Source organism: Alosa sapidissima, chromosome 8 (assembly GCF_018492685.1).
Source record: "Alosa sapidissima isolate fAloSap1 chromosome 8, fAloSap1.pri, whole genome shotgun sequence".
Classification (NCBI taxonomy): Eukaryota; Metazoa; Chordata; class Actinopteri; order Clupeiformes; family Clupeidae; genus Alosa; species Alosa sapidissima.
The window spans coordinates 21810360-21825184 of record NC_055964.1 but is presented as its reverse complement, the minus strand read 5'-3'; the positions used below and the strand labels follow the sequence as shown (position 1 = coordinate 21825184).

The window sequence follows — 14825 nt, the reverse complement described above, 5'->3', positions numbered from 1 at the left end:
CTGTCCATTCATTTATAAAAGCCTCCATTTTATTTTAAGTTACCTTGTGTGTACGATTTGTACCTCTCATGTAAATAAATATAATTAAAAGAAAGTTTGGTTTAAGACAAATGTTGGTCACTTAACACTTTGTATCCATGTAATAAGTACACTGCATTAAAATATATTATTTCTTAAACCAAAGGCTGGACCTTTAGATTGTTTTCTTTTTAGATTGTGACTGAATGTGGTTAAAATGAAAATGAACATCATTGTCATTTCTAACTCATTAATCATGAAATCAGAAAGATTTTTTGCTTTTTTGGACATTTTGCGTTCATCTCTTTGCAGGTGTGGGTAGACGCCGCCACGCAGATCTTCTTCTCATTGGGGCCTGGCTTCGGTGTCCTTCTTGCACTCTCCAGCTACAATTCCTTCACCAACAACTGCTACAGGTCAGTGGGCTCCCTGCTCTCGTCCCTCATTATGTCCACCACAGAGGCACGACCTGTACAAATCCCGCTCGCCGCGTTCGTCGATTTATTTCCCATCACACCCCACCTATGTGCCCTGAGCAGCTCTTGTGTCACATAAGTGTGGTGGGATTAAAGTCAAGAAGACAGGAAATTATGCAGATCCTTACGTGCTGCCTCCTGGTCTGATGTCTAACGGGGGGAGCAAGGTAATGACTATTTTTTAATTCCCGCACTATCTATAGCAGGCGTCATTCATTTCTATTCTGGTCTGTTGTCTGTACAAAGGAGGAAGAGACAAACACCCACCAAATCAGGTAGATTGGGCCAGTGAGCGGACTGGCCACACAACAGATGCCCTAAAACTCTCAAAGGCAAATGCAATTTGGAGAAAGAGTGATGATGACACGTCTATGGAGACAAATGGGCCTGTGGCTAGTCCAGAAGAATAAATGTCATTAGGCTTGCTACAATGCTGTGATTTTGCATGTGGTTAATGTAAATGCAACTGACCAGACACACACACACACACACACAGACCACACACACACACATTCAAGGAAATGCTCAGAATGAGCTTTGTAAGATATGAATGAACCCAATCATCCCGCTAACTGCCATGGCTGTTGGGAGGCTGTTGACCTGCTTCCTCTCAGTTTCTCCTAAAGGATCTGCCGGTCCTGGAAATGATGCGTTTACAGTCATACATCATTTCACATAATGATAATAATTTTTCCTGGAATGATGGACATTTTGGAATCAAACCCCAAAATATGTATGCAATATTCCTGTTTTTCCTAAATTTACTTAATGTCCTCTTGGCATGGGACTTACATAGAGGGAACTGGACCCCCATGAATGTTTCTAGATGTAATTTAGTGCAATGCAGACAGTTTGAATGGCCAATGTGCTTTAACTAACTTTAACTAGCTTTGACTAACTAACACTCTTGGGTTTTGTAGTATTGGTCTCAGCACCAAACCTCTGCTAGCTTATTTATTCTGCCAACATTTCTGCTGCTCTTGTCTGCTAAAAACAAACTAAATCTGATGTTGAGAACCCACACCTGCAGAATCGTGTTACCCTGATGGTATGGTGTACACGCCTGATAGTCAGTGATGTAGCAGCAGGTTACAAATGGATAAGTACATTGCAATTTAGAGAAACTGCTTGGACCAGCACAGCTGCATCTAATGCGTACATATGGTGACTGTCACCTTAACATTATACCTAGTGTTCCTTTAATGCGATAGTGACACTAATCCACAGAATCCATAGACTTGGAATTCTAATCATTCAAGATGTGAAACGGAGACATTCAAGGCATGAAACTCCTGCATACTATCTGTTTCACTTGTAATATTACATGCATTTATTATAAACAAATTTTCAGCCTACTGACTTTCAGGAGATTATTTATTTTTAACATGACAAAGTTCTGTGGACTTCCCAATATTGCAAGTGAAACAGACAGCATGCCGGGGTTTCTCCATTCAATGCTCGTTGACCTGTGGTTCACTCCAACACAGTCGACCTAAGAGGTGTGCAAAAATTGAGTTCTTTGAATAAATCTTTAAGACATGGACATTACCAACTGTACTGTATATACAGTTTAAGACACATCAATGTGTTTTAAACATGTCATCATTTGTTCTCGCTTTTCAATTTCCTGTGTTGTAGGGATGCCATAGTAACCAGTTTGGTGAACTGTTTTACCAGTATCATCTCTGGCTTTGTCATCTTCACCGTGCTGGGGTATATGGCACAGAGACGTGGATGCAATGTGGAAGATGTTGCAAAAGATACAGGTGACATTGCTTTGACTCTTGGAGTGTCAAATGAATCAATAAGAGAAGAGGCTTCATTTTGGATGACCATTAATTGTGAAAGTGATTTATTCCTAATTCCTGTAATTGCTTTTTGCGAATGGCACAGTGTCATTCATTACGTAAAGTAAGGGAGAAGGAATCAGTTATGAAAGCAACTCTTTTTTTACATTTTCAGGACCGAGTTTGCTCTTCATCACTTACCCAGAAGCCATTGCAAATATGGAGGGCCAAACTTTTTTTGCCATTTTCTTTTTCATGATGATGATCACACTGGGACTGGACAGTACGGTAGGAACAACGCCTTCTAATAACAGGAACACAACGTGAATCAGAATAATATTATTAGACACTTTGTGTATGTTTCTATAACCAGTTGTTTGTAAAATAACTTTTGAAATAACAGTTCCTCTTCCTTGTGTACACACAAAGTCATGTTGTCTGATTTATAAACTACATTGTATATTTCCTTGTAATGAATAGAATGAATTGAATGCATAATGAACTGTAGTGAGTTAACAATGAACATTGTCTTGATAGCACCTGGCAGCAGCAGCCTGAACATGCACATTTCTAACCTGTGCAGAATTTAAGGATTCTATCCCAAGCCTGTCTGTTCCTCCTTATCTCACAGTTCGGGGGGCTGGAGGCCATCATCACGGCCGTCATGGATGAGTACCCAGACTATCTGTCCCAGCGACGGGAGCTGTTCGTCCTTGTCCTTGTCGTGGTGTGCTTCACGGGCTCTCTCAGCACCCTTACTCATGTAGGTTTAAAAGCCCCTCAGCCCCCTCTGCAGACATGTGCTAGCATTGGTGAACTGGGGACATACCTTATGTTTGGCAGAGCTCGAGGTCCACACCATTTTATAGAACATTTTAAACAACAGAGGTTGTGCATTACGGTTAAAGAAGAGAACTTAAAATAATACTAATAGACAGGAGCCATGGAACATCCACGCATACACTACGTACTGTAAATAGTGCATTATAGTGAATATAGTATATAGTATAGTTATTCACTATATATAGTGCACTATGCAGTGAAAGAGTGCATGTTCTGAACAGAGGGACAGAGTTGCGTTTAGTGTTTCCCAAACATCATATTGGACAGAGGAGATCCTAACACTACCATAAGAAATATAAAGGAAATAATTAGTCAGATATAGGAAATAAAGAGTCAGAATTAACTCATAATTTTACTTATGGATCTACTACCCTACCGGGATCCTACTCTAGTGTTAATTTAACATTTTTTGAAAACAGTCTAGCTGTTTCATGTACTCCATGAAAAAGGACAGAAAGCATCTGGATTGATGATTAATTGCTGTTTTGACAGGGGGGTGCTTATGTTGTGAAATTGCTGGAGGAGTTTGGGGTTGGCTGCTCCATCATTGCAGTTGGTTTCCTGGAGGCCATTGCTGTTTCCTGGTTCTATGGTGAGTTCATTTGTGTTGTTCAACCATTTCCACTTCATTCAATAACAATACATTAATCATGAAGAAATCACATTATCCTGAATTACAGTTTGAAAAAAACATTACTTTTGTAAAACACAAGATGTTTGTTTTCATTGTTCAATGATGTGTTTTTGAATTTCACTTTATTTTTGTTTCAGGTATCCAGAGGTTCAGTAATGACATCAAGTCCATGTTGGGTTACAGCCCTGGGTTGTTTTGGAAGGTCTGCTGGGTAGCCATCAGCCCTGCCTTTCTGGCTGTAAGTTGATACAAAAGACTTCACAAGAAAGCAAGAAAACACACAGACACACGCAGGCTCACACGCACGCACACTCTCTCTCAAACACACACACAAACATGCATGCACGCACGCACACACACACACACACACACACGCACGCACGCACACACACACACACACACACACACACACACACACATCCCCTACACACACTGTCTTCATTTTCAAAAATGAGTATAGCTCTTCAGATCTCTTTGTGCTGTTTACTGTCAGTGGGAACAAATGTGTGATGTTTATTACACACACACACACACACACACACACACACACACACACACACACACACACACATACTCTGTCTTCATTAGTTGTCTGAAAACAGAGAACTCTGGAGTTGCTCTCTGTAAATAGCAGCCAGGGTTTAGCATGTCATTGAATTGTAGATATGAAAAGCATTTTGGAGTGAAGTTATTCAGCTTATTAGTTCAGAAACCTACTGTAGACTAGACTACAATGAATAGTCCCACTGGGAATGGACTTAATCTCTTAAGTCACTTCTATTCAAAAGGTGTTCTGTGACAAATTTAAATATGATCCTTCTTAATTTAAGAACTGATCAAGGTAATCCTGTTGCAAAGCCAAATGTATTTGCACACATAAACATCATGTCCAAGGCTCAGTAAATATTAATTGCGAATTGCAGTGTTATGCGAATTGCAGTGTTATTGCATGATGCATCGCAGGTATCTGCTTTACCCAGACTTCTGAACAGTGCAGTGCCAATCATTCACCGGAATGTTATGCATACAAAGATGTGCAAAGCCAAACGTCTCTGTTCCATAAGCGCCATATCCAAACTTGGAATAACCAGGACCCTAAAGTCCATGTCAACATAAAGAATTTAAGTATCGTGAGAAATCCCATTTCTACTACAAACATAACAACTTGTGCATTAAAATCAGAAATGATCCCACAAGAAAAGGTATTGTTTATACAGTGCCTATAAAAAGTCTTCAGCCCCATGCTAAAGTTGACTAAAAAGAGAAATAAAATCATCTTTTGGACATCATCACATACCCTTTACCGTATCTCATGATTGGCATGGGGTACTTTCTGTAGATAATCAATGCAAATCAAACCAGCTATTAGACTAACTGAAATAAAACCATCCTAATCTCTAGGTATGTTGAAGGGTATGTGATGATGTGGGGTTATTTTAATTCCAAAGGCCAAGGCCAAGGAAACTTTATCAGGATGTATAGTACCCTGGATCCATGAAATAACTGGCCTTTAAAAATAAAAATCTGCCTGCTTCTATGGGAATTTAACGTAGGGATATGAATACTTATGCACCCTGTATTTTAATGAAGAACATTTATTCATTTACAATACATTATTCATTCACAAAGAAAATTGTCCTTAAAGGTTGGATTTTTCCTCATTTTTTTAATTAAGGCATTAAGATCCATTTCCAAAAGATGATTTGTTTTATTCCTCTTTTTAGTCAACTTACTTTTTATAGACACTGTGTCTAAAGTTTGGTAAACATTTTTGAATTTTGCCAGAATGTTTCGTTGAGTTCATTGTCATTTTATCACTCATTCTGACTAACGCAGTCCTAAAAAACATTTTAGTTTTAGAGCCCTGTCTGTGATACAGGAGAAATGACCCAACAGTTGGCAAGTAAGGCAAGTTCTGTGATCAAAGTGTAGCGTTTTCTTCATCTGAAACATTATACATACAGTACTGATAATTGCAGTGCAAGAATATTTGGTTTTCTATAGAGAGTAATTTATGGTCATTTTCCCACATAGGTGTGTGGTATGCCTAACTTCTCCTTCATAGCCATCCTTATTGCCTTTTCTAGATCATCATTTTTGCCCCTGTTCATATTCCCAAATCCTATCTGTGGAAATGTCAATTCTATTGCCCTGCATAATTTAATATTCCAGCCTCCACTTTGCATATATGTTTTATAATTTCCCCTTGATAAACTACTGTTGAAAGGGCTGACATTTTCACTATGAGCTTTCTGTCACACTCCTGGAAGAATAAAAAAAGATCAAATATGTTTACTCTCAGCCTGCAGCCAACACACACATTGACAAACACCCGATGTGATTTCTCTTGGGTGCTCCATGATTGTTAAAAAATGCTGCCTTTGCATATTGTGTAGACAAAAGCCATATGTCTTATGAGAGATGGCGAGGGGAACATGGGCTTCTATAAATGTCAGAAACATGTTTGGGGAAGCTATTCTACAATTTTGTTTTGGAACAACCCCTTTCTGGTGCCATTTGTATTCATGATTCATGTGTCCCTAAAAGTGCAATTCTGACAGAGAGAAAACATTCACAAACCTTCCAAAATACAGACTCCCCATGATAAAACAGAAATAGGAAAATACTGTATGGTCCAAACATTAGTATAATCAAGGCCATCAATTTGCACAGCTTTTGTGTGTGTCTGTCTCTTTCTATGCATGTGTGTGTGTGTGTGTGTGTGTGTGTGTGTGTGTGTGTGTGTGTGAACGATTTTACCTGTGATATGCAATTATGTGATGTGATATTTTGCAGGTATTCCCTTATAAGATATATCTTAATAAGTCAATACTATCCTCTGTGTATGTTGAGCTAAGATACCTAGAAAGCCGATATTGATTTTTATAAAGCTGAATTAATTTGGCCAATATTGAATAACTTTTAATGTTGTAGCTAAAATAGATGAAATCCCTATATAAGCCGTATAACACGTTCTCCCCTCTTTCCCCTAGTATATTATAGTGAGTTCACTACTCAACCCTCAGCCCCTTACCCTCTTTGACTACAAGTACCCTGGCTGGACCATCTCTGTGGGATATATGATTGGCGCCTCTTCCTTTATGTGGATTCCCATTTACATTGTTTACAAGCTGGCTTGGACTCCTGGATCTCTGAAGCAGGTGAGAATTTAATATTTCACTGACATTAATGTGTTAAAGTGTTGGAGAGTATCCTGACAGGTGAGTGTGCTGGGAAATTATTGGTTTGACAGAAAAAAAGATGAATGGGAAAACTAAGTGAATTGATTATATAAAAAAGTATTTGATTGTGATATTGTGAAACCCTGACATTTGTTTTTGTTTGTTTTCCAGCGCCTTGCAATATGTTTGAATCCAGAACAGACATTACCTGATCTCCACGCAGATGCCCTTGGCATGGCCCCTGTCCCATAGTACCGTCCAGCACCGGGCAGTACCAGACATTCTCCTGGGTCTCTACATGAGACATCAAAGCATTAAGATATAGCATACATATCACATAATTAATTCAGGCTACATGGACTAAAAAATAGAAGAAAGAATTTTAAGATGTCAAGTTTTCTAAAATCTTTACTTAAATCCAATGAAGACAATGAAATTACATTTGTCAAAAAACCTAGTGTTCCACCTCAGGTTTAAAAGTCTATTTTGACATGCAAGAAAGGTGCCGCAAAAGATGCAGTAAGAAAAGACCAACATTATTTCTTTACCAAATGTTGTTAAGCCGTTTTAGAGTGAACTCAAAATGTAAGTATTCCATATAATCATTTTTGAGGACAAATTTTGTAAACTGAATTTTGATGTATTATGTTAGATGTGTCAACTAAACTAAGATTATATTATGTGCGCAATTCTGTGTCTAAAACACTGATCATATGTATGAGAACACTTATAAATGTCATGATTCGGTTTTTTGGAGAGCTTAATTTAAGGTACTGTGGTAAACCTGGTCCCTAAAAATCTGGTCCCAAAAATCATCTCTTAATAAGATATACTATATCCATACTATACCATATGTATATTGAATATGAAGACAATTGAAGATAAGCAAACGTCAGTGTAAAACTTGAAAGCGTCCACTTCAAGCACTTGCCAAAAACAACTCCTAAATTGTTTGGTTCTGATGTAAAGACCAAATTATATGGGTTGTAGTCTTACTTCAATGTTGTTGAAGATTTTTTTGTGTATCTTCATGGAAATTACAACATGACAAATTTGAGAGTCGGGGAAATACAATAGCATATTTTAAGTCTGATCCTATGCATGCATGTTGACATAGGATGAGGATTCCCTATAAATGACATGCCAGTGAGAAGATTACCTCATCATTAACAACATATAAATATGTCCACTCTATTACCCTTTCCCTGTTATTGAAACAAAAATGTTATTGTTTTCTGCCTTAAATGATGTATTGTAGATATGTCAAATAATTATAGCCTACTGTCCATTGATATTTTGCCTCTCCAGACTTACACAACTATATTGCTATTTTCACTATGTAATTTCACTATGTAATTACATGAAAAGACTGTTTAAAGGTTCTTTTGTCAGTTCAGAAGATACTGTTACTTAATCTAAAAAGCCAAGCATGTATTTAAGATTAATATATGTTCAATTGTATGATGAATCAAACTCTTGCTAACTATGGATGCATACTTTACGTACAAATATATGAATGTGTTGTGTGAGAGGAGAAGTTTAATATGTGTGTAAAGTATGTTGTGATTTTAAAAATTCCCTTCGTTAAATAATAAATAAAATGAAACAAAATCAAACAGAATTTCTAATGACCGAGGACATGAACACAGAACATGCATCTGTTGTCATACTTTTCCAGAGAGCAAAATACACACTAACATACATCTCCCTAACAGTTGTATTGAATCCTGATGCAGATACATTTGCACTTGATGTTGACAACTGCTAGTTCTCCCTCTCCCTCTGCTCTGGGATTCTGCACTGTGGACACTTGAGCGAGCGCTCTTAATTAACATGTTGTTTTGCATCAAGCAGCTCAACCCATAGTGCATCAATTTACAACGGGAGAAAAAAAGAAAGAGGAGAGAGAGAGAGAGAGAGAGAGAGAGAGAGAGAGAGAGAGAGAGAGAGAAGAGCAGCTCGGCTTTAATGCTTTAATGAGATGTTTTATTAAAGAGCAGCCCCCTCAGTTACTGGCCTGATCACACCGGGCATCGGTGGACAGGACCAAGGGCCTCAGGTATGGGGGTCAGGGTCCATAAAGGAGATAATGTAATCCCTTATTGAGCTACTTGTGATCAAAGCCCTTTGTGGTAGCAGGAGCAGCATAGGGAGCCTACCTCTGTGTGCCACAGGGGAGCCACATGAAAGGACAGGGATCTCAATGGATTCAGGTCCTTCTTCATTATCTACACCAGTAAATGGCTGTGGCGGCCCTGGCTGCTTGCTGCCACACAGATGTATCAGTCCTTAGTCCTGGGATGCACATGATGGGATGAAGATGAACTGGGACCTCAAACAATACATGGCATAATCATGGAGTGGAGTGTTATCACTGGATGATTGAAATACCACTGTCACTTAGTCATTTATCATGCAGTAGCCTAAAGTGGGATGAAGATATTAGGGGTGATTATATTATTAATACTAGTGGATTAAAACGGGATATTCAGAATTTACATGTGAAACATTATAAACCAGGTTGCTTTTGGAAAAAATATATAATTTGGACAACAAATAGGTTGTTGTATCTGTATCACATAAAGATTTTTATTTAGCTTGTTATTTATTTTTATACTCGCCAGTCATAGGGCTTCCTACCTGCCTGTTATGTGGCGTTTTAATCTTGAACTATGTTGGCTTTAGGACCCAGGGCAACAAAACATGTCAATATCTTCCAGTGCTCCTCCTGAGCGCTCCGCAGCCTTCCGACCTACCCGCGCACATCGTTTGGAATGCCGAACCTGCTCGTTGTGTAACCTAAACGATGTTTCTAATGTCTCCTAACACACTATTTCCTCTCTTATTTATATCCACCATTTGTAGCGTTGTGAACGGTCAACTGGGAGAATCTAGGCTGAGCGAAAGACCTTACGTCGTGTTTCAAAATCAAAATCTGGGTAAGGTAACGTTAGCACCGGAAACAGCAGTGCGCTGATTTGACTATAGGCCTATTCCGAAGATAATATTAGGGCGAAACTCTGATCAAAATCAACATTTACTCTGTCTTTGACAATGACCTTATGATTTTTCTGTGTTGTTTTACAGTTCTGCTCGTGAGTGTGTTTTCCGTTCTGCTGGTGGTGATGATCATCATGGCAGTGTGTGTTTACAAACCTGTGCGTCGACGGTAAAACAGGCTGCCATGCAGGAAGCATCATTTTGACACTGGAGGACACAATACAGTGAGGGACAATCGAAGTGGTTCACTCAACCAAAGATCTTTGACTCAACCTCGCCTCTGTGTTTTGCGGAGTTCTGTTTTTGGAACGAGTAGGCTAGGCTTACATTTCCCTTGCCTTAGTTAAGCCATAATAATGAAATCAAAAATGGGATCAATTGGTTTTACAAGTGTAAGTTTTGCCCACTTTCATTCAGTTGGGCCTACCCTAGCATTAATGTAGGCCTAATTTGATATCCTTTTGTTGTTTCCTTTGAAAGATGTGAGATATTCACTCTAAGTCTAACACTAGGGTAGCAATAGCCTATTAGTTGCAGAATATAGGATAGGTTTCTGTCATTTTATTTGCCAGAACTCTTATGCTGCTGTTGTCTCATATCTTTATTTCCTAATTTGTGCACTTTCACTACTTTGCAAGAAGAATGTAGCCTACCTGATATTTATCACTGTCTTATTTTGGTTTAAATATTTATTGTTCAAGGTTTATTTTTTTTATTTATTTATGAATACCTTATGTTTTGGTGGAATACATTGGTGGAATAAATTGGGGATGTGTAAGACATTGGTATTTAAGTTATTTTCTATATCACTCAGTATGAGCAAGTTAGTGAGTGAGTAGTCCACTGTAACACCCACCAACGTAATAAACCACCAACGCAATAAAAATTTGCATGTTTTAAACCCACCAACATAATAACTTCCAACCAACGTAATAATTTCCCACAAACATCTGAATGTCTGAATGTTGCTAAAATGGAGAACATGGCAAGCGTTGTGCAAATGAACCTTCTAACGGTCAGGTGGGTTCCCACGGGTCCTGAAAAGCCATGAGAATTTATGAAAATGAGGGGGGAAATTCTGTCAGAAAAGGCCATTTTATGAAGGTGTGGAGACATTATCTCTTACAGTGTACAGTACATGGTTCAAACTGGTTAACGTTAAGGGCACAACATTATTCTGAAGGACCACTTTCATTTATTTTTCCTGTATAGCTGAGAGGTCTCCTGAAACCTACAAATAACTGAACTACACAAACTAGTCATGTTTCTCTTTGAAACATAATGTTATTACATTGAACTAACATATTTTGCCACAGCAATGAATTTATCCAACAGAATCATGTGCACTGCTGTTCAAAGGTTTGGGGTCACTTAGAAATTTCCATTCCACTCCATTATAGACAGAATACCAGCTGAGATCAGTTGAATTGTTTTTTAATCAGGGCAGGTGCCGATCCACTATGTGTTCTATAGACCAGACTGAGCCATCACGTAAAGGGATTGATTGGCTGTTTAGCTTGCCTACCTGTTGCTAAAAAGCAGTGTAATCATAATGTACAGTAATTCCCTTACAGAGATCCTGATCGTTTTGTCTCTGGATGACTGGACTCAACCTTTCTCACCTTTCTTTCCCCTCAGTCTCTTTCTTCCACAACCAGTATAAAGAATATATGGCTGTACTTGTTAAGGGTATGCAAACTATGATTCTCACAAGAACTTTGCTATCAGTCCTCTATAGAAAGGTCTCAGATATCTTGTTTCATTGGAGGAACTTATGACACTGTGACTTATGAAGAGTCAACATTGTCTAACATCCAGATAGCATCCATGTCAGAAGTTTAATGTTGTATTCTTAAGAAACCAGTGAAATCACCATCATGACTCTTATGTATAGATGGCCATTACAATGACCAAGATAAGAGCTTTTAAGTAAACAAACAAAACTCTTAAATGGGACCCACCAGTCTCATGTCAGATTGGTTGCAGTGTATTGACCAGAATAATCTGGGTGAAATGTTATGGTCTGTGAGTGGCCTATAGACCCTTTCATCAATAAAAACAAAAACAATGCTTGAACGTTCTATTTGGGCCCCAATCTACTTCCTCTGCATTAAGATAACATATGGAATGTTAAAAAGGAAGTCTTGTGGGGCCAACTATGATGCTGATAATGGAACTCTCTTGAAAGGGTCCATAAATCTCTCTTGCTGTACCACCTTCAGTCTTGATTAATTACATGTGATTCACACTAGTAACTGTTAATTCCAATATCTTAATTAAAATGGCTTAATAAACTGTGTGATCTCATTTGTCTCTCTGTTATTTAAGCAGAAGATAGATGATAAAGCACAGGCAAAATACACAGTCATACACTCATGTGTATGAAGTATTCGTATAAATAATATACACAGCCATACCTAAATGACTACCCTTCAGTTTCTTTTGTCTCTTTTTTTTGTGCATGACTGAAGATCTGGCCAAATATAAACACAATTATTTTCATGTACAAGGGAACCTGTGCAAATCATTTTACATTAGCACTCCCCCCCTTCCAACCACCACCACCACCACCACTCACACTTCGTCAATCAGAGACCCTCGTAACCAGTTTGTACTCTCATTAGCGACAGACACGAAAGGTGAGGGAAGAAGAACCCATCCTCCTAATCCAGTGCCATGGTAACAGAGTGCTTCCATGGACCGCATCATTCCCTAACCCTCAACATTTGCGCTAAGAGCAAAGAAGAGGCATGAACTCCACCATAACTTCAAAAGGTATAGTGTTCCCATCGCTATACTGATACTGACTTTTCTAACAATAAGACATCAGCAGAGACATTTTATTACTACTCCTCACAGAATGTGTGTGTGTGTATGTGTAATTAATGATCACACACAGCTAGAATCAGGATGGATTGTGGTCATCACACATACCTTGGATGACACTTTGTGACTGCTATTAACTAATGCAATTTGCCATTACTACAAGTTGGACACTGTAATATGTAAATAAAACAGAATGCTATGATTTGCAAATAATAAACCTGCATTTAATTGAGAATAGTGCAAAGACAACATACCAATTTCATCACCATTTTGGCACCTGCACTCTTGGCACCCTGCAACTGTGAATCAATACTATTGTAATATGTGCAGAATGAGGTGTGGTTTTCCTGTAATATTCAAGGTCTCCCCTGAAAAGACATCTGGATGGCAGCATATGTTACTCAAAACCTGTATATCTTTCAGCATTTCCCAATGTGCAAGCTGCCCATACCATAACATGCTGACTTTTGACCTGTGCACTAATAACAAGTTGGATGGTCCACTCTTCATTTTAGCTTGGAGGATGCGAAGTCCATGATTTTCAAAAAAGAATCACACAAGTTTTTCCAAAGGTGTTATACAAATATTAACAAGAATTTATAGACAGAGCATGTGAACACAAACAACATGAAACATGAAACTTTCGGCGTCGAGAGGCACCTGATGCTAGAACCACTCCACTCGCGCCCTCCCCTGCCACTGATACCAGTTGTTATCCTACTGCCGGGCCAGCTCATCCACACACCCCACTATCCCTGTGTTATGTGTGCCTTCTAGTGTCTAAGTGCAGTAAAAGAGGAGCGGAGCAGGGGGAACTAATTCAGGTCTCCACTCAAGCACCGCCCTCGCCATACCAATGAATTTTCTTGAATTTCCCCTGGGGATCAATAAAGTATCTATCTATCTATCTATCTATCTATCTATCTATCTATCTGATTCTAATATGAGATGCATTAAAAAGAGTGTGCAGCCTCTTCAGGTCCCCCACAGAGAACCCCACCTGTCCCTATTCCTAGATTATGTAGTTATTGTTTTCTTGAATGGGGGTGTGAATGTTGGACATCTAGCATGAGGAGCATTAAAAAGTGAGGTGTACAGAGTGGAGCTGGCCCTGGCAGTCACAGGAGGGCTGTGGAGGTGTGGTGGCAGGGAGGCCCTGGACACCCCCCCCCTTGCTATCAGTCCTCTATAGAAAGGTCTCAGATATCTTGTTTCATTGGAGGAACTTATGACACTGTGACTTAGAGTCAACATTGTCTAACATCCAGATAGCATCCATGTCAGAAGTTTAATGTTGTATTCTTAAGAAGACACCCCCCTCCAGCTCATCTACCCAACCAACCCCCAAAGGAGCCAGTCCTAGGCCTCTGGAGGCCAGAGCAGCACAGAGGAAAACTGCAGGTTGATGGTAGACCATTCAGGGGAGGAGACATAGAGGATCAAATTGGGGCATGTAATGGGGGAGAGGGGATTATCCCAATCCTGCTGATTTGTCTCAATTGCTGTATTTATGTGTTGGTGTGAGTGGTGATAGATCTGAGTGTAGAAGGGGTTTGGCAGACAATGATGAGGCAGGTTTGCTACGATTGATAAGTGATTGGTAAGTGGAATCGTAAATATTGAGTCTCAGGCAGAAGGGGCCAGCGGAGTTATGAATTAAGGAATTTGGAGAGTGATTGCCAAATGGAGAGGGAGTCTTTTGAGTTATTACCAGAAGGGCTATTTGATATTTCTAGTGAGATGTGATCAGGGTCTCTGATTTTTGCTCTGACCTGAAAAAAGGGCACCCCCCCCCCCAAAAAAAAAAAAAAAAAACTCACGGGCTATATGCAGGACTGAGAATAACAGCGTATTTTTAAAAATATATACAGAAAGAAGTAAAACATTGAAATACAGCACTCAATCACCTTAACTTATCATTATTTTAATGCCCACCTAGTGGTATTTATGTTCTGCTCAGGCAAGATCTCTGAAATGACCTCTAAAATAGCCTATGTTTTTTTAGATTACAATTACTTTCTAGCATGGTCCTCTCATCTCATATTTGGTGATCACTTAG

The 14825-nt window shown here is 39.0% G+C and overlaps 1 protein-coding gene and 1 long non-coding RNA gene across 3 annotated transcripts in view; one reads left to right on the top strand and one right to left on the bottom strand.

Annotated features, from left to right (window-relative positions):
- Positions 1 to 7202, top strand: part of slc6a4b (solute carrier family 6 member 4b) — an 11462-nt gene extending 4260 nt beyond the window's left edge. The window contains exons 6-13 of the mRNA XM_042101998.1: positions 331 to 434; positions 2133 to 2260; positions 2457 to 2569; positions 2913 to 3044; positions 3617 to 3716; positions 3896 to 3996; positions 6752 to 6919; positions 7112 to 7202. Of these exons, the coding sequence (XP_041957932.1) occupies positions 331 to 434; positions 2133 to 2260; positions 2457 to 2569; positions 2913 to 3044; positions 3617 to 3716; positions 3896 to 3996; positions 6752 to 6919; positions 7112 to 7192 (927 nt within the window). The 3' untranslated portion in view covers positions 7193 to 7202. The remainder of the gene's footprint in view (positions 1 to 330; positions 435 to 2132; positions 2261 to 2456; positions 2570 to 2912; positions 3045 to 3616; positions 3717 to 3895; positions 3997 to 6751; positions 6920 to 7111) is intronic.
- LOC121715941 lies at positions 3901 to 10073 on the bottom strand. 2 transcript variants are annotated; one of them, XR_006033716.1, is made up of 4 exons: positions 10000 to 10073; positions 9100 to 9235; positions 7149 to 7234; positions 3901 to 3994 (listed from the first exon to the last, which is right to left on the bottom strand). It is a non-coding gene; the product is annotated as an uncharacterized LOC121715941 (long non-coding RNA). The 2 variants fall into 2 exon arrangements; XR_006033715.1 differs by lacking the exon at positions 10000 to 10073 and adding an exon at positions 9581 to 9811.
- Between the last annotated feature and the right edge of the window lie 4752 nt (positions 10074 to 14825).